The 19,875-nt window shown below is 36.3% G+C and overlaps 2 protein-coding genes, 1 non-coding gene and 1 pseudogene across 3 annotated transcripts; 2 read left to right on the top strand and 2 right to left on the bottom strand.

The window, feature by feature from the left end:
- Positions 1-133: 133 nt before the first annotated feature.
- LOC147555547 (guanosine nucleotide diphosphate dissociation inhibitor 1-like) lies at positions 134-5,787 on the bottom strand. Its single transcript, XM_086663165.1, has 13 exons — positions 5,335-5,787; positions 4,216-4,278; positions 4,015-4,098; positions 3,777-3,884; positions 3,494-3,666; positions 3,090-3,201; positions 2,869-2,949; positions 2,683-2,745; positions 2,447-2,548; positions 2,048-2,172; positions 1,237-1,447; positions 1,081-1,155; positions 134-337 (listed from the first exon to the last, which is right to left on the bottom strand). Exons 1-13 carry the CDS (start codon positions 5,419-5,421, stop codon positions 287-289), a joined length of 1,335 nt encoding a protein of 444 aa, XP_086519291.1. The 5' UTR covers positions 5,422-5,787; the 3' UTR covers positions 134-286.
- Positions 5,788-8,333: 2,546 nt separating this feature from the next.
- On the top strand, positions 8,334-9,875 carry LOC147555546 (uncharacterized; annotated as a pseudogene).
- A 1,650-nt stretch (positions 9,876-11,525) lies between these two features.
- LOC147555545 (ankyrin repeat protein SKIP35-like) lies at positions 11,526-17,987 on the top strand. Its single transcript, XM_086663164.1, has 4 exons — positions 11,526-12,383; positions 12,593-13,754; positions 14,895-15,327; positions 16,986-17,987. The coding sequence occupies exons 2-4, from the start codon at positions 13,054-13,056 to the stop codon at positions 17,838-17,840; spliced, it is 1,989 nt and encodes a 662-aa protein (XP_086519290.1). The 5' UTR covers positions 11,526-12,383; positions 12,593-13,053; the 3' UTR covers positions 17,841-17,987.
- A 687-nt stretch (positions 17,988-18,674) lies between these two features.
- On the bottom strand, positions 18,675-18,746 carry TRNAT-UGU (transfer RNA threonine (anticodon UGU)). Its single transcript has one exon. It is a non-coding gene; the product is annotated as a tRNA-Thr (tRNA).
- Between the last annotated feature and the right edge of the window lie 1,129 nt (positions 18,747-19,875).

Below are 19,875 nucleotides of genomic sequence, written 5' to 3'. Positions count from 1 at the left end.
TAGTGTTGTGGAAGAGCCATTGAATTTTCACTTCCTAACATACTAAGTTTCTTCTGTTTGATTTAGAAATCAAACTGTAATAAACAGATAAAAGGCAAAGGCTGACAAATCACTAAAAAGATCCACAGATTCATTCTTTGAAACACCATATCATTTAAAAGGCTTCATAACTTAATTTATCGAGAAGGTGAAATCGAGAAGAAACTGAAGAAAATATAAATCAGTTTTACAGGAAAAATAAAAAGCATCAGAAGCACAAACATCAGTCCTTGAACTGAATTTCTCTTCATTCTTCACTAGCACTGGCAGCGCTCAAGTCCACGCTGAGATCTAACTCCTGCTCACAAAAATCAAAATCAGAACAAAAAATCAGAACCTTACAACATACCACCACTAATAACAATGCTTCGGACACGTTAACTACAAGGATAAGTAAATTTCTGGTTTCCTATCTTTGTTGGTCACTAGCGTCTAGCACATCCGCCCAGAAATGGCCAACAATGCACATTTATTGGCCAAAGTGGTCGGACTCGGACAGACCCTATTTAGAAATGGGCCCGCGTTAGGAAGACGTCTGTCACTGGCTTGTGTGTCTAGGGTAGCAGACCAAGCATGATACCTGGGGTCTTGCTGCAGTAGTGCATCCACTCTGAAACCAGGAGGTCACGTGATTGAAACTCGGTGGAGGTGGAAATCTACCATTTAATGATGTTTTATTAGGGTATAAATAATGGCTCTTTAAGATAGTGGCCTTTAGGGTGTAAGAGTCTCTTTAGGACAATTTTATGACAGTTTGCGAGCACGTTCCATCCTTAAGATGTATCCAAGCCAACTGATGTATGATGTATTGGATACTATACTCGTCTAATCCTGAATTTAAAAGAAGAAACAGATAGACACGGTGTGTTATGAGACACGATTGGTTGCATAGCTACTAAAATAACCTTATTTACGTAAGCAGTAAGCTTGTAAGCCTTTTAGACATCTGAATGCATGCAAGACTTCGGACGAACGGAGTTAGATGCGTGTTTACAGGAATCGAAGAGTTTTTTTTTTTGAAAGCTGGAATGGAAGAATTACCTTGCCGGTAATCATAGTATACATGCTGAGCACGTCCATAACAGTCGATTCAAAGTGTGTTGTTGCATCATAACTCTGTTACAACATCAAAGCAGTTATTAGCTATCCATGTTAATGGAGTTTTCAGTATTAGCAATGCACATCACACAGACTCACCGTTGATACGAAGCAGTTGTCCAAAGAAGGTTCGTTCACAGGTATGTATCTGTCATAAACATCGAAGAATATCTCGTCAACAGAGCCAAGAAGATCGATTCCTGCCTTCAATTCAACCTCAGGGTTATCAGTCTCTGCTTCTGTAGATACGAAAGCAATGAATTTTCCTTTGGGAGCAACATTGTGTGAATAAGAACAGCAGAAGAGGTACCTGTTCGAGAACACAGAAAATGGGGAGTTATTAGTAAACATCTAATTAAGTTTTGGCAATTGATATTTCGATTTATGGATTCTATCACAAAAAAGGACGCAGACCCATTCCAAAGAACAGATGAGCAGGTCAACTCATCAATAATTATGAAGACACAAAGTTTACGCCTATAACCAGTAGGGAATGCCATTATGGCCACCAAATACTGGACTACAGGAGGTCAATGTGTAATCAGTTATTATATTGCTTATCTTCTACTCAACTAACTCATCTCAACCACCACCAAGTAGTTACCCGGATACATAGATCTGACCAGGCTTCACCCCCAGACTAAAAGATCCGAAAAAAAACTGCTTAGTCCATTCAAAATAGAGAAACGTTCAGATAACAAACTTGACATTGTTGGAACTAGAGGGATTAAACTGAATGTTCAAACTAGTGATTAAATTATAGGACCCAGCAAGATGATGTTTGAAACTACAGAATTAGTATTTAGTGCATTGAGAATCAGTTGATTAGTACTATATAATATTATATATATATATATATATATATATATATATATTTAACATATGTAATGCTGGGGAGAAAATAACTTACATGTCTGAGCGACGACCTAGTTGCTTCTGAGGCAGGATGACCTGCACTGACTGAGAATCATTGGTGTTTGGAATGGGATGACTCATAATACAGATTGCCCTTGCAACCTTCCCAACCTTCCTTGCCTGTTCAACAATTGAAAATTTTCAACTGTCAGGTCAGATTATTAGAGACATTATATATTTATTTATTTCTTTTCGAAGTGTGAAATTTAACTAGAAAATGAGTTTGTCATGTTTTCGAGTTCTTCTCTTGAAGAGAAATGGGCTTCTAAGAAGCTAATTTTACAGATCAGCATATTCTGTTGTAGACTGTATGTCCCCTCTTTGAGAAGGCATGTACTGTATATAACGGCACAAAGAAAATAACAAACAACACAAATGGAATCAAATACTTGACCTTGTTGGGTAGGTAAGAAGGATCACACACAACTTTCTTGCATCTAGCAGTTTCTCCTTCAGATGTGACACCACAAGCCTTTCCTTCTTCGTCAAACTCTACCTACATTTGTGCCAGATATTACGCTGATTACTTAGAAAGAACATGAATGGCCTTAAGGAAATTTCATCTGGTTAAGATTTAAGTGAAGTCGAGTAGGAGAAAGATCCCATGTATGAAAACTATGATAAGAATACCTTGCATTCAGGTTTGTTTAGCATGTAGGTCCCTCCATACACGGCACTTAGCCTTGCAAATGCCTGGAAGAGAAGGAGAGAGAAGGACAAAAAAAAAATCAACATAATACCTTGATGAAAGCAGATAAACCCATATTCTGGTTTCAGATATGCAAAAGGCGAGAATAAACAACAAAATAGACCAACCTGTGGGAGTTCTCCTAAACCGTATAAAGGGTAAATATAGGGTGAGCCGCCTTGGAAACGTGCAAGAGACTCGGCATAAAGCTACCAAAAATAAACCATAACTATTATATGTAAGAGAAGGGAAGAACTGTGGAAGAAACTTTATCATGCAATCACTTAAAGTTGAGGTATCATCATCACAGCGGATAAGAGATGCATATTCTGACCAAGTAAAATCTTACCTTCATCCTCTTAACAGTATCCAGTGCAGGTTCATTGAGGTAGCGGTCGTCTCTATGAAGTGCCAAAGCATGACCAATGAAGTCCACAGTATTGTCATCGAGACCATATTTGCTGTTCAAATTGACAAGAGTACAAACCAAGTAACATTAGTTTCGTCTGAGGACTGTTCACTGACAGAGATAAATATTAGATAGCTGGATGGTTGAGGAATAGCTGGTCAATGGGATTTGAGTCCTCTGACAAGACCTTATTTGCGAGCAGCCTCATAACTAGCCTTCTATGAATAATTTATCATTGGGGTCATACTCGAACTTAGAGATTCTTGTTATAAGAAGTTGAGGGTGCCAATATGCAAGGACAATAACAAATATCTGGAAATCAGACTGAATAGGTAGGAACATACGCAATAAGTTCTTTTGTGGTCACTCTCGTAAGGTCCAATCCCTCATGAGTTTTGGGATCGCTTTCTTCATAGTTTTGGACATAGATGAAGAATTTTCGAGCTCGGCGCTTTTCGAATAAACCCATAAGTGGTGATTTAAGAGCCTCCATGTCAGTGGCCGGGACCTTGTGTACCTATTAAGTGATGACAGAAAAATAGAAATTTTGGCTCAATAAAAAGATATCAGTGGTAGAAGACACTAAAAGTAATTGAAGCTAACTAAGAGAGGAAGAATGAGTAACACCTTTCCCTTATTAAATACAAAACTTCCATCGACAGCCTTAAAGTTCAAATACTTTGTAACATCTGTATGAATGAGGACCCGCACTAAAGTACCATTTGCCATCATGAACTAGTCAAACAAAAATTGCTCCAGAAGATCAGATATAGCAAGCAGTCGAAATGATTAATTTACTTTTGGTTATCCATATTAAAAAAGGATAGACTGGTATTAAGTAGACCAAAAAAGAGAAGGAAAAAACCTTCGGGATCATGTCAACATTGTAATCCCTGCTAGAGCCCAAGTTTGCTGGAGGCTTATCGCTTCCTCTGAACTTTTTCCATAGCTGCAAGGTAATTATGCACAGGTGTTAAAATGGCGCAAGGAAGATAGAAAAGATGGAGGGCTTAATTTTCATTATCTCAACCCAAAATCTGCAGAAATAAGAAAAACATAGAGAGACCTGAACGAGATTGAGTGAAGTTGATTCTCCTCCATAATAATCATTCCTATCCATATGCAAGACCTGGATTGTGAAATACAGATAATGAACCTTATACTCCCACAAGAAGACCAATACGTCAACAAAAATTATATTATATCTACTAAAATGAATAGAAGAAATGCATCTTCCTACAGAAAGGAAAAAAAAAGTATTCCAGTGTCCTTTCAATACTTATTGTGAAGCTAAAGGAAATTATTTTTTAGCTTATATAAACATATAAAAAGAGGAAAGTATCAACACAAATCTCTTCGCTCGACTCCTTAAAATATTGATAGGAAATACGCCGAATTTCCTTCAATATCGAAAATTATAAAGTGTAACGGAAACATAGAAGCAAACTTTCTTTGATATCAGAAGTTATCATTAAATTTGAAAGAAAGACCCATTGTTATGCACAATGTTTCAAAATTCGGCAGATGCATAAGCCTCGAGGCCCCAAGGCAAGGCATTCACTTTCCGGCTCGAGGCGTATGCATCTACAGAATAAAACAAAACTTACAAGCACCGCTTAAGTTTATGCAACATAAGAAGTAACAACATTAAACGGGTAAGTCTTTATATCATTCTAGTAAAGTGAAAAAGACTACATTATCTTATCTCTATACATTAAGCTTTGTATAAATGACCTTCCTCGGATAAAACTCTCGGGCAACCCTAACTCCATAAGTACTCAATTGTTTAAGCCAGTTTTTTTTTTTAAAAAAAAGAGTAGGATTTTAGCAGAACAACTCCATTATGAAATTTAACAACGAATTAGGGTTTGTGCTCTGTAATGTTGAAAGATGAGATTAAACCCAAAAAGTTTCACTAAACCAATGTGAATTACGAAAAACGCAAAACAAGGGGTGTCATTAAATAACCAATAGATCTGCAAAAGTATATAGATTAATCAACAAAACAGAATCATTTGTAGGATCACTTCAAATTGCAATTTTTAGGGCTTATCAAAAAATTCTACATAAATTACTAATCAATCTAAATCAGAAAAATAGATCAAGCCCACAATTCCCTGTACAAATATCGATCAAAATATGAAAGTAAAATTGATTCTAAATGGAAAAGAAAAAAAATATATACCTTGAGACCATCGACGGAGAGAAGACCACTGAGAATGCATTCTTTGAGTCCAGTCCCCAATACTATGACATCGTATTCTTCATCCATGGCGATTCCAGAGAGAGAGAGAGAGAGGAAGATCAGAGAGAGGAAGATCAGAGATCTAGAGTTAATTTAGCTACTCCGGTTTTATGCTCTGTTCCGGTAAAGGAATTTATAAGGGGGGACAGGGAAAGATGATTCTTATTTATCGTGTAAGGTAATGCTTAAAGTTATGTTTCCGCCTCAACAAAGTTTCTTTTTTCTCCAACATGATACCCGATTGTCCATCACCCTTTCGTGCAGTGGTTAGTCACTCCCTCTAAACTCACGAGGTCTTACGATCGAGTTTCGGTGGAAGTAGTTTATGTCAAAATTTATCTTATATAATTCAGACAATAAATAAAGTACATGTACAAATAGATGGACTTACAGGCTCTTGTAGTATGGCTCTTAGAGTCTTTATATTGTCTTCAGAATTCAAGATGTCTTAATTGGCGATTGAAGTTCAATCTAAAAATGAAACAGAAAAATCGATTTATTAATATCTCAGCTTTGAGGCATTTTAAATAGTTTGACGCTATGAAGATTCGAGTTAGCTTCATTTTGGACTCCAATTTATGACCAACTCATCTTTTTGTTCCCGTAATTATCCGACAATTCGTTTTGATTTTAAAGACCAAAAAAATTTCAATTCTTCCAGAAACTATAGGAGTCAAAACGAAATTAATTTTACAAAAAAACTTCAAAACTAATAAAATTCACTTCATCTCTTCCTCTCACCCCAAATTCATTATTTCTACCCCCAAATTCATTATTTCTTTCCTCCACTTCATCTCTTCATCTCACCCCCATCATTATCTTCTCTGATGAAGACGTCGATCGATCAATTTTTTCGGTGATCTTCAAACTTATATATAATTTAGGCAACAAATAAAGTGAATGTTCGAACAGATGGCCTTACAGGCCCTTGTAGAAAGACCCCAAGAGTCTTTATATGGCTTTTAGGATCTATGATGTTTTAATTGGCAGTTGGAGTCCAATCTAAAAAAAACGAATGTGGGGCATTTAATAGTTTCACGCTATAAAAGATTGGGGTTAATTTCATTTTCGCCCTCAATTTTTGACACTTATGCAGGCTAATTAAAATGACAAGTTCGCCACAAAGTGGGGCCAAAACGGAATTAACCCTATAGATTTGAACAAATTAAACTTGATTTAGGAGTATTTTTTATTTGACTATATAAATGAATTTTCTCGATTTTTATTTTATTCTTCGTCTTCAATTTTTTTTCCGACCACCACCATTGTTAGCTACCAACAGTTCTGGCTATGACCACCTCTGACCACCATCACCAGTTTTCTCTCTTCTTCTCCTTGTTCCACATAAAGAACGTCCTTCGTTGAAATAGGCGATATGCTTTGGGGAAGCGCCCAAAACATACCGTTGATGTGAAAAATTGTCTCCCTGATATCAGTCAAGATGTCGAGATTGCTACGTTGCATCCCTCTATACTCCTCATAATCTAGGGGATGAAATCTGTAAGGAACTCGAAAACTTCTCCGACACTCAAGGCAGTCATATTGTCCTTGCAGTTAAATAATTTAGTATTTAGTGAACCCGAGTTTATGGAGCCATGACTTAGTCATAGGATTGTGGTCATGTTTGCTTCGAGACAAGTTTTTTTTTTAATTGTTCAGCGTGTGCCTCGAACCCCTGACCTTTAAGGTGGAAGATTATACCTCTTACCACTCCAACCAAGGGTTGTTGGCCTTCGAGACAGGTTGATTACCTTTTTGTAGGCATTTGCAGGGACGTATCTATTAAAGGGCCAGGTGGGGCCATGGCCCCCCTGGCCCTTAATAATTTTCTTTTACTGCCTTCTCAAAAGAATAAAAAAAACTTTAAAGTCTCTCCCTCCAAGGTTTCTGACCCCCCCTTAACACAACCCAAGATTAAAGCACCCACCAAAACTCACGTAACCTAACACCGCCACAATTTTACTCACCAATGAGTGACCTAATAGTATCTCCCACAATTCCTCTATTCCACCGCCACAGCCCAAACCTTAAATACCTAATCTAATTACCTTGCTTTCAACAAAAAAAATCTAATTACCTTGAGTTCCAAATTCCACCTCCCTCTTCTATAATTGACTCAAATTTTCAGTCTATAATTCTTATTAACAGGTATATATATATATTCGAAAAAATTGTGTGTTGTCTCTTTCTTCCTCTCCTTATGTAAACCTCTTTCTCTTAACTAATGTCAAAAAAATTGTTTTAACTAGGTACAACCATTCAAATGGCTAGCGAGAATGATCGAATTACCAAAGACAAGTCAAAAGTGGCATCGAAAAAGGTGAGTGTTTAATTTATTAGTCTACTTATTGTTCTCACTTTTTACTATTATGTGTAGCATTCGTATCATATTTTGTTAATTTACAGCCTAAGAAATCTCCTACAATCGATCAATTTTTTAAGAGAAAAAATATTGACGGAGCAGAAGAAGTTTCAACTTCTAATACTAAAGCTCCAACGATAGATACACCCCCCCTACGAAATCTCCAAGAATTGAAATTAATGAGGTTGACGTTGGTTCTTTAGAGCGTGATCCAGGGTTACGTATCCAAATATGGGAATATAATGTTAACCAACAAGATGAAGTTAGGAGAGCCTATATTAAAGCCGGACCATATCAACCTCTGCTCTCAAGCTACCCAAAATCTGGACATGTCACCCATCAACGTAGCTTTCAATATTCGTGGTTTAAATTATTTCCGTTGTGGTTAGAATATTCTCCTTCAAAAGATGCAGCCTTTTGTCTACCTTGTTATCTATTTAACAAACCATCTAGGAGTTCCGGACAAAAAGCTTTCACTATTGATGGATTTAAAAATTGGAAAAAAGTAAGAGATGGACAAAACTGTGCATTTTTTAATCATGTCGGAAAAGATTCACTCTCTTCTCATAAAGTTTCTATGCGATCTATGGAGGACTTAATGAATCAATCTCAACACATACAACAAGTGATTCATAGTTATACTTCTCAACAAATTGTAGAAAACCGGTTAAGACTCAAAACATCAATTGATGCAATCCGGTGGCTAGCTTTTCAAGGTCTTCCTTTTAGAGGCGACGATGAAAGTCAAAGATCACTAAATCGCGGAAATTTTCTTCAGATGGTAGAGATATTAGCTGAATATAATGAAAAAGTCTCAAAAGTTGTGTTAGATAAAGCTCCGAAAAATGCTTCTTACACCTCACCTTTGATCCAAAAAGAAATTTTAAACGTTTTCGCAACTAAAGTCAAGCGAGTTATTCGAGATGAAATCGGAAAAGCAAAATTTTGTATTATGGTTGATGAATCTCGTGATGAGTCAAAAAAAGAGTAATTGGCTATAGTTTTAAGATTTGTGAACAAAGATGGTTATGTAGTTGAGCGTTTTTTCGGGCTTGTTCATGTATCTAATACTGAGGCACTGACATTGAAAAAAGAAATATATTCAGTATTATCGCATCATAATCTTGATATCCAAAATATTCGAGGCCAAGGATATGATGGTGCAAGTAATATGCGAGGTGAGTGGAATGGGTTACAAGCTTTAATTTTGAAAGATTGTCCATTTGCTTATTATGTTCGTTGTTTAGCACATCGCTTGCAATTAGCATTAGTTGCTGCTTCAAAAGAAGTTATACCCGTTGAACAATTTTTTACAAAATTATCTTCTATTGTCAATATTGTCGGTGCTTCTTGTAAACGCAGTGATGAATTGAAAAATGCTCAAGCTGTTGAAATTCAACATTTGATCTCTATTAATGAGCTTGAGACAGGGACAGGGTTAAACCAAATTGGTACTTTACAACGGAGTGGAGATACTAGGTGGAGTTCGCATTTGAAATCAGTTTCTAGTTTGATAAAAATGTTTAGTGCAACATGTGTGGTTCTAATGGGTATTATAGAAGATGGAAATACTTATTCTGAAAGATCTAAAGCAGACGTAGCCTATGAAAGTATGACGACGTTTGAATTTGTCTTTATACTTCATCTAATGAAAGAAGTTATGGAGATCACTGATTTACTTTGTCAATCTTTGCAATGTCAATCTCAAGATATTGTAAATGCTATGGAACTTGTTTCTTCCACCAAAGTGTTAATCCAAAATTTAAGAGATGTTGGATGGGATGTTTTACTATCAAAGGTTAATTTATTTTGTGAGGCGCGAAATATAGATCTTCCAGATATGAACGCTCGTTATGTTGGAAGGGAAGGTAAAGCTCGCTATCAGCAAGGCAACTTGACAAATGAACAATTTTACAAGGTAGATATTTTTTATGCTGCAATAGATTGTCAATTGCAAGAGTTGAATATTCGATTTAGTGAGAACTCAGTTGAACTACTTGTTCTTAGCTCAGCATTGGTTCCTCGTGAAGTTTACAATTCTTTTAGAATTGATGACATTTGTAATATGGTAGATAAGTTTTATCCACGAGATTTTGAAGATCATGAGAAGATGCATTAGAGAATACAACTACAACATTATGAACATAATGTAGTTCAATGTCCAGACTTCAAAAATTTGACAACGATCTCCTATTTGTGCCAATGGTTGGTGAAGACGAGAAAATCAATAAGGTACCCCCTTGTTTATCGATTAATTGAGCTTGTGCTAACTCTTCCCGTTTCCACTGCAACAGTGGAACGATCTTTCTCATCTATGCGCATAATTAAAACAAGGCTACGAAACCAAATGGATGACAATTTTCTCTCAGATTCTTTGATTTTATACATTGAAAAGGAAATTGCACAGAAGTTTAGCATAGAATCTATCATAGACGATTTTAGAGATTTAAAAGAGAGACGGGTTCCATTTTGATCTTCTACTCCAATGTTTTTTTTTTATTTGTGTTTAAGTTTATGACTTAATTGATATTTTTTGTGGTAACTTTGAATTGAACTGTTATATTAATTTTTCAAATTAATTTATGACTTGAATAGTTCGGCCCCCTCCTAACAAAAGTTCTGGTTCCGTCCCTGGGCATTTGTAGTCGACTAGAACGAGTGACTGAGGCAGTTGAGATCCATCATGTTGTAGGAAAACTACTATTTCGTAATTGTGAGATATTATAAGTTCTCTTTGGGACTACCTTGTATCTTTGATTTAGGCAGGTTTCCTTATTCAATTATATTTGGTATTTAAGATAAATCGTGTTTCTGATCTTGTGGATTCTTTAGGAGAAGTTTTCTCCTTGCGGGACTTTTGAAAACCAAGCTTAATAAATACTTAAGATCCTCCCCCACTGAGATCTTTGATAGGATTTCGGGATTAAGTCAGTGAAGCATTGGTCACGCTGCTACCTCCACATGTTCCGGGATTGAGGTATCACCTCACTTAAGCGGACTTCGTAATCTTCTCTTAAATCACATAGACAAACCTGGTTGTATTTGAGCCAGCCTAGGGCGATCGTGCAGTCCTTCAGTTCTGGATCCACTTTTAAATATAACCGAACTTGAAGTGGGCCGACATATTTGGTTCATGTTATGCTCTGAGACCAGTTTGGATGGGGCAACCCATCTTAACCCGACTGACAACATTATGTGATTGGAATTTTGAGAGTTGGGAGACACTCTAGTCTAAGTACGAGATGAGAAGTGCATCACTTCTTGGTGTAGTGATTGAACACTTACTCCAGAATCCACAATTCTCTGGTTCGATTCTCAACAGAAGTGAAAATTCATAATATTGAATTTGGGTTAAATAAAGTTAAACAATGAGTAAACGGACGCTAGGCCTCTTATGATGACCTTGAGGCTCTTACACAAGTACACAACATTTAGGGTCCATATGTCTTTGACGATAACAAGTATAAGATTTATTCAATTTATGATGCATCTACATATTATATAGTGTACTCATAATGTATCCGTTACATGTAGTGCGTAATGACTTGGGGTCGATAGACAAAATAAATCGAAAAAGAAAAGGTAAGAGATGAGAAGTGCCCATAAATTTCATGGTAGTGGTCAGCCCAAAGTAAAAAGGGTGGGGTGTGGAATGCAAAAGAGATAGGAAGAGGAAGAGAGAGAAGCAATGATTGAGGGGTAGGGTCAAGGGGGGGGACCCAGAATGAAGTTAGCCTTTTGTGGTGGCATAGCGGTCCTATTACGTGACGTGGTCATCAGTGCTCTCATTTTCACGAGCCAAGTCTCTCCTTTTTCTTTTTTTCATTCTCCCCCATTTTTCATTTTCTTTTGAGTTTTGTCCTTCCATTTTCATTTTTATTCAAACAAAATAATCTTCAATTTTATTTCTCAAATTGAATTTGTTTACCCCATTAAATTATTATATAGACAATACTCTTTCTCGCTAAGACCGTAAAACCAAGCTTAACATAGTTAGACTTTAAGAAACAAACCGCGCTAGTTAACGTTTTTCAGCTGACTCTTATACAATCTATGAAAGTTTTGTGACATATAATTTTAACAAAAATTTGTTTCTCGTGATGAAATGATTATATTTATTATTAAAATTTTATTTCTTTCGTCAAATGTTCTGTATTCTTCACAACACATTATAAACTATTTTACTACATAATTTTTTGTTCATAACACGTTATTTCTACCGCGTCATTTTTCGCGCGTCATGTTGAAACGACACAAAAACATCATTTCTACCGTTGGATCTCTAGTCGATTTTTTACCTATTTAGGATCAATGTCCATTTCTTGGCATTGGCTAGATTTATTGCCGGAAAAACAAAAACAAAATTTTTATCTCTCTAATTTCTCTCATCTCTCTCTATCTTTCTCAAAATTAGGGAGAGATAGAGAGTAAAAAAACCAGAAAAAAAAAACAAAAACAAAAACAAAGAAAAAGGAAAGAAAAGAAAAGAAAAGAAAAGATACCCACTTTTTTTTAAACTGATTTTTATTTAATCTCATCTCTAATAAAAATCTCTCTCTCTCTTTCTCTCTCTCTATATTTCTCATACTCTTTTCTTCTATCTGATCCTCCTTCACCCTTCAACCAGGTTCTCTCTCTTTCTCTCTCTAACTTCATTTCTCTCTTTCTCTCTCTACCTTCAAACAATTTCTTGATTTTATTTCTCTAGGCAAATTTTTGGTTGCAATTTATTTTGTTAGAATGAATTTGTTGCTTTATGATGAAATCATTTTGGTTTTAGGCGATTTGATTTTGGATCTTTGGGGGTTTTCTTATTTTGATTTTTGTTTCTTGCAGGGAGGTTCCTAATGGATACGATCGTGTCGGATTTCTAGGGTTTTGTAAGTTTGAGGTGATTGATTAGGGTATTGTACGTTTATTTGACTGGTAAGGAGGTAGATTTTTGTATATTTCATGGGGTTTATTCAATTTACGGGTATTTAGGAGAGGATTTATAATTTGCCCTAGTAAATCTCATCACCTTCTGGGTATTTGGTGTTTGGGTTTTAATAGTCAAATTTCTCTCATATTCGTTTACTACTTGTACTACTGGTATTAGTAATTGTTTGCATGAAGTAATTTACCTTCTAATCAGAAAAAATTTTTGGATTTATCTTTGATCTACTGGAATTTTGGGTTTTAGATTGAGTGGGATTCAGGAACCTAATTGATGATATCTGTTTGGAGAAGTTGAGTGGTCAATAGAGAGATAGAGAGAGAGAGAGAGAGAGAGAGAGAGTGGGTTTGATATATAGAAGATGGAAGGGGAGATGAGAGTTAGTGTAAGAGATGAGTTGCAAGATTTGGTAAATATGAGGACCAACTATGAGGATCCTTTATATGCAGATATAGATATGGAAACTGATGACTATGGAATTGGACATTTGAAAGACGGCGAAGTGGAGGTAGAAGGAGATGGAGAAGAACAAGCAACTTATTTTCTATTAGATAAAGGTGGTGGCGGCGAGGAAGCTAGTGATGTGGTGTTTTCGAGAGAAGCACCCTTACTAAGCAAAGAAGACCCTAGAATAATGTCTTCAGGGTGTGATTGCAGTGCCAGCAAGCTGAAGTCGAGGATGGCAGTGGCTGATTTTGAGCTTCGTAGAAAAGACAGGAATGGGCATGATAAGAAACTCTGTAGGCAGGATAGGATTGAGTTGGGACGTATGTTTCAAAGTGCTGTCAGCTCTCATGATTGGGAACTCGCAGAAAGTTTGATCATGTTGGCAGATCCACAAACACTTAATGATGCCTTATGCATTTCATTGGACTCGATTTGGTTCTTGAGTACGCAACAAGAACTTCATGGCATCACAGGTTTGATGAAGAAGGTCATTTTTCAGGGTGCTTATGATTTTACAAGAGCAGCACTCCGGACTTCTTTTCTTGCTTCTTGTGTATCTGCGTGTCAAAGCCGGACAATGAGTTTAGCAGATACAGTAACTGTTATGGCCCAAAGGTAAACAATTGTTTTCATCGGGCTTAGTAAATCATTTATCATGGCATTCATGAATCTTTTAGTGTCATATGGAGGTTCCTCCTATTTGTTTGATTAGATATATATTTTGAATTGAATGCTGTTGTTTTAATATTTATACTGAACCAGATTATAGATACGAAATGAAATCCCCCAAAGGAAGGCGGTAAGTAGTAAGCTTGCCAATCCTAAAGAAATATTCTTTGAGGGGGGACACAGAAAATGGAAATAGAGGAATGTAAGATACAGATGACATGAACTAGATACAAAATGAAATCTTTCAAAAAGAAACTTCAGATGTAATCTTTTCTAGCTTTAATAACTTGAAAATTTTAATCTTATTCAATCCGTAGTTCCTGATCCTTGCCAGTGCTATCGATCCAATGAAAAATCAGAAGAGTTGAAACAGTAGTTGGGAGATGATTCACTTTTAAGCAATATGCATTTCGTTGGACCCAGCTCTGTGAATATTTTACCTCACATCTGCCTTACATGGTATAGGCAGTCCATTGTTGGAATTATATAAGAAAGAAGAATCGATGATGAGCTTAGTTTGCTAAATAGATAACCCTCTTATGGCCTTCTGTCATATTTTACGAATTCTATGAACAAATAAATGTAATTGCCTCTCTCTACTCTATTACTCATTTTTTGAAACTTAATCATTTCGTGAACAATGGAATCGACAGAAATAGGTAACGCCTAGAAGAAAGGAACTCTATATTATTCCTGACAATTCAGTCTTCAACCCATTCCTTGAGAATATATGAAATCTTGATCATTTATTTATCTTGTTGCCAATCAAATCTTAAATCATACTAGTAAGTTGAAACTGTCCGCTTTTAATAAGCAAAAATTATTTTTCCAAAGATATCTTACTTGTACACGTTTCAAAATTTAGCAGCTATTCTTTGCCATTTTGGGTAAAGCAACACCAATGGTTTTGATGTCTTACTTATACCCATTTCAAAATTTTGATTCATGTTAATCTTGATATGTGATTAATTTGTAAAGATGGACGTGGTTCCTCGTAACGCTGAATTAGATAACTTAGTCTACTGATAAAAAAGAGAAATATTTATCAAACTGATCTACTGTGTTTCAACATTTTTCCTTTTTTAGGTTGCACGAGCGCCTCCAAGAATGTAACGGCGATGAGGTTTTGAAAGCAGAAGCTGGTGCTAAGGTCCAAAAATTCACGGAATGGGCACTTAAATGCATTGGCTTCCACTCTCGTTGCCAGGGGAGTGTGGATGGGGTAAACCAAAGTTCTACAGTTGAGATCCAACTCCAATTAGCTGCATTCAAGACATTTCTGGATCTTGCAGGCAACCAACTTACAGGAAAGGATTTCACAGAGGCTTTTGATGCAGCTTGCTTCCCTCTCACACTCTTCTCTAGCTCGTTTGATCCTGGTTGGGCATCTGGAATTTCGGCAACTGCGATCCAGGGGTTGCTTGGTATGTTGGTTGAGGGCGGCGCAGATAATGTTAACCAGTGCTTTCTTGAAGCCTCACGTTTTGGGAGCACAGAGCTTGTTCGCATCTTATTGCAGGTAATTCAATTATTTTCTTAAAAGATAATGACTCTCGCTTTTTATTTCCCAATTTTCAAAAGCTTCGTCATTTTCCTAAATATGGTGGAGATGAAGTGGCTTCTTTTTCCGGAATAGTATCTGGTGTTGATATTACGAGACCATAATGGCGGTGTGAAATAAATACTATGGTACTTCAGAAAGGATATTACGCCATTGTTAATGATATTGCTCGAAAGAGAAGTCCCACAGTATGTATTATAAGAGAAAGAACAGAGTGAGTGGTTGTTTCCATATGAAGTGGAACATCTGTACCAGATTTTAACTCCATACGTCTACAACCTCATTCAAGTTGAAGCTTTCTTCGGAATGACCATAACGATCTATTATAAAAGAAAGTTCGAGAGAATGTATTTTGAGCTAGAGGTTCAGAGTTGAGATTGAGGCATAAACCGAGCATAGCCATATCTGCCAACATTCATGCTTTGAAAGAGTTGGCTCTGAGACTACGATAACTGTAAACACAACCACATATATTCTGATTTTAGCAGTTGATGCTATTGATCACAGGAATAACGAAATGACCTCCATGACTGAAGTGCATGTAACAGCATTTACAAACCTCAAGAAATTAGCTGCCGTATTATCTGTAAGGACCTTGCAAAAGGGACTTCAGAGTTTTCTCAGTCCCCATCCAGGGCAAAAGGTCAACCCTGATGAGCCCTCTTGAAGTCTTCACTAACTTGCAAGCATCACGGACAATTAGGAATTCAGAAGCTTAGGCATGCTTGAGGCTCTGATGACATGTCTTAAACTTCACCGACAGTGAGTAGTAATTGGAGTCCAGATAGTAGTATAGCAAAAACAAAAACGAACTAAACTAATTATAGCAAGAGAAAAGAGAAACACGTTAGATATGAGAAAAGGGGGATTAGTCTCACAAAATAGAAATGGTAAAAGGACGTCTATGATTTGCTAAACAAGAAAACACAACCACGAAAGACCCTTTCGATTATTTGATGCCTACTAATGACTAGTATGCGTTCTAGTTGGCTACAAAGTTATAGAAGAATAGGGAGTTAGTGTCTGTCAGTCTGTGACTGCTAGAAAGTTCATAATTGGAGACGAGAACATTGAAGAAGTTCGGGTGTTACTAGGGTTGGAATGAAAAAAAGACATGTATTTGAGTTGGTAGTAGTAAATAAGACCAATACGAGCACCTTAGAGCAAGTCTTTAATTAAGTAACAAGAGGAGCCGGAATGCTAATGCAGGAAGTCCATTTATTTGGACGTCCCTGGATTGTATATAAGTTAAAGAAATGTCACCCTTGATTAGACTTGTGTTCTCTCCTCTAGGTCATTCATTTTTTGTCTCTTTGTCAATGACTGTGGAGTTTGCTTATGGTTGAATTTATTTAATATATCGACTGTGATCTCTTGAAACTTTTGTATGAATGTAGATAACGCGAAGTTATAATATGTGCATACAGATGAGTCACTGAAATATTGAACGAAAAGTAAATCTCAGCAAGTCCTTGATGTAGTTCAAATGTTGTATACTGGATTTTTTTCCTGTTTTCTATTTTTGAGGATTACCTTACTATAATATTTCAACTTGCTTTTGTACTCGTAAAAACATGGATACGAGGGTTAATATTGTTTTTATTATGTCTCTGTAGATTGCTCAAAGGAACAGCTTGGATGTGGACGTAGACCTAGCTCTGGGTTTTGCTTCTCATTACTGCAAGATCGGCACAATGGAGTGTCTAGTCGAAGAAGGCAATGCAATCGCATTCTTAGGCCCTCTGATGAGAGCTGCCGAGAGAGGTTGTATGCAAGTTGTCCAATGGTTCGTCCAAAGAGGTTGTCGTGATATGGAACTCTGTCTTGCCCTAACAGCAGCAACCTCAAGCAGCCAAGTAGAAATTGCAGCTTACCTCCTTCCTCACGTCCCTCAACATGTCCTTGCTGCTCTTAGCATCGAGATTCTAAAAGCAGCTGGAGAGAGAAGCGGTGGGTCACTTGATGGCGTCGCCTTTCTCCTTCGTTCCGACTTTCTTGGTGACCCTGCTGCCACCTATGCAGTTGCTGACAGCATTGCCAGATCAGACGACGAAGCTGTGGCCCCGGAACTAAGATCATATATGCAAGAACACTGGTCCGAGGCAGCATTCAAGGACGGGTTAAGACACGAAGAAGATCACTACGTGAACGTGATGAGGATATTAGATAGAGGCCAGTCTCCGATATCGTTTTGCTTGAGAGACATTCCTTCAGCATTAAGGACAGGTATTACTTTTTTACCTCTGTATAGAGATTGTGTGGCGAATGGTGGGCTTTTGTTATCACAGAGGCTAAGAGGACAGCTTGTTGAAGCAGTAAAGAGACTTGGTGGGAATACTGTGACGATGGATGACTTGACTCAAACAAGCCATGGTGGAAGAGAGTTGTTGAGCGTATTGGAGCATTTTCTTCCGCCGTTTTTGGTGCGGCAGAGAGGTGATAACGACAGTTTCACAGTTTCACTTCGTTGATATCGGTCTTTTATCCCATCTTTGGGTTATATTTTCGATCACTTAAGTAATAATGTCTTGATAATAATATTTAGAATGGTACAACAAGGGAAACAGATGTTCTATCAAGTGGGGTTTAATTCCTTCTTATCCATCTAGTTTTTGTCCTCTCTCTCTCTCTCTCTCTCTCTCTCTCTCTCTCTCTCTCTCTCTCTATATATATATATATATATATATATATATATATACTTTTTACAATGTTATTATTCTGCACATCCTTGCTTAATTTGTGAACAAGATGAAAGGGTGTCCTTTTCCCATGAGTGGAACCCTAGTCATTTCAATTGGTATACAACATGACAAGTAGCTGTGAAAACAAAAACTGCAGATAGTTACTCTAGTGTAAGAGCTCAACTTGTTTTTTTTTCTAGAGTTAAGAGCTTCAAATCTGAGGTCTGTTTTTCTTTTTCAAATTCAAATTTGCTATCTGCATCTGTAATTTTTCAGATATACTTGATAACTAACCGATCTGGTAAGCGCTTTATCATTGGTTTATAGCTTCTTTGTGTATGAAAACCACATTGGTTATTTATTTTTCGGATTCAGATGTTTTCGGATAAAGATATAACAAAATTTGAATCCTTGTCTGAAAAATATCTGGTAAAACATCTGTATTTATATTCGTATTCCTACAAATGCGAATCAATTCAGATATTCTGAAATAACTTTTGTGTGTTTGAACAAAATACTTGCCATTAATCAAATTGGGATCAAGCAAAGAGCACCAAAACATCACAAATATATAAAATAGGAATGTTTCTCAATTTGCAGGAGAAGTTGGAAAAAATAAAAAGTTGCCCTCACGCAGGATCGAACTGCGGACCTTCAGTTTACAAGACTGACGCTCTACCACTGAGCTATAAGGGCTGGATGGCAAGTATGTTAAAATAAAGTTATCAATACAATGTTTGAGAAAGTTCACAATTTCTTTTAGATGGATTCCAAGTATCATTATATTGGTCAATATGGTGCACAACTTAAATTGAATGAATACTTGCAACAAATTAAATTGAATGAGTACGTACGTCCTCATACATATATTATGAGCTAAGTTGAACTTATACTGGTTAATCGACTCTACTTTGGTTCTCAGACAACTTTTCTAGAAGGGGCTCGAAGGCAACTAGCCAACTATCCTCCAATTGATTCTATTTTTGAAGTCTAAACTTTATATGTTGCTGAGGTGTGTTGTCTAAACTTTAAAACCATCATCAGTAATAATAAGTATGATAACATTAAAAACATTCCATAAAACCTCTGGTAAGCCTAAGTAGTGCTACAAATTCATGATGCAAATGTACTGGTGGATGTCCCAGATACGCATCTTAACTTTTTTTTTTTTGTTTTTTGGTTGAAAGCCCAACATAACTTGTGAAGTTATCTTTAATTAAATTTAGGTAAATTTGGTCAAAACTTCCTCTAAATTTTTTGATTTGGTAAAAAATGATCGGTCAATTTTTTGTCTTCAGCTCCATGAGTACTTGCGACAGCTTTGCAACGTCTTGCAACAGCTTTGAAAAAAATATTTGAATTTTTAATCAAACTAAGTACAAATATTTGGACTTTGACAAAAATGTTTCAAATTTTTGGATTTGTAACAAAAAAAAATTAACTTTTTTTTTTTAACTAATTTTTTTAAAAAATTTGGACTTCTGCCAGTTTCTTGTTAAATATTCTCATATCTCTCTTCTAATATTCTCTTTTAACCTTTTCAATATCTCATTACCACAAGGCACAAGCCCCACTCTACTCTCTACATTCTTGCAAGTCTTTATTTAATTTAATTTTTTTTTCATATGTCTCTTTATCAAATCTACTTATGTAAACTTTAATTTTAAAATTGTGTAATAAAAAACGGGGCTCTTACTTTCAAATAAAAACCTGCACAAATAAAAAAAAAATTATTTACATAAATATTGGACCAATCATAGACAAATATTCATTGCTCCATAATTCAATACAATCTTTTAAATGTGATTACTTTAAGTTTGCCTTT

Source organism: Eschscholzia californica, unplaced genomic scaffold, assembly GCF_041429995.1.
Source record: "Eschscholzia californica isolate CP2 unplaced genomic scaffold, dmEscCali1.0.p SCAF_2, whole genome shotgun sequence".
Lineage (NCBI taxonomy): Eukaryota > Viridiplantae > Streptophyta > Magnoliopsida > Ranunculales > Papaveraceae > Eschscholzia > Eschscholzia californica.
The sequence above is the reverse complement of the archived record's forward strand: the minus strand, read 5'-3'. Positions and strand labels throughout refer to the sequence as shown.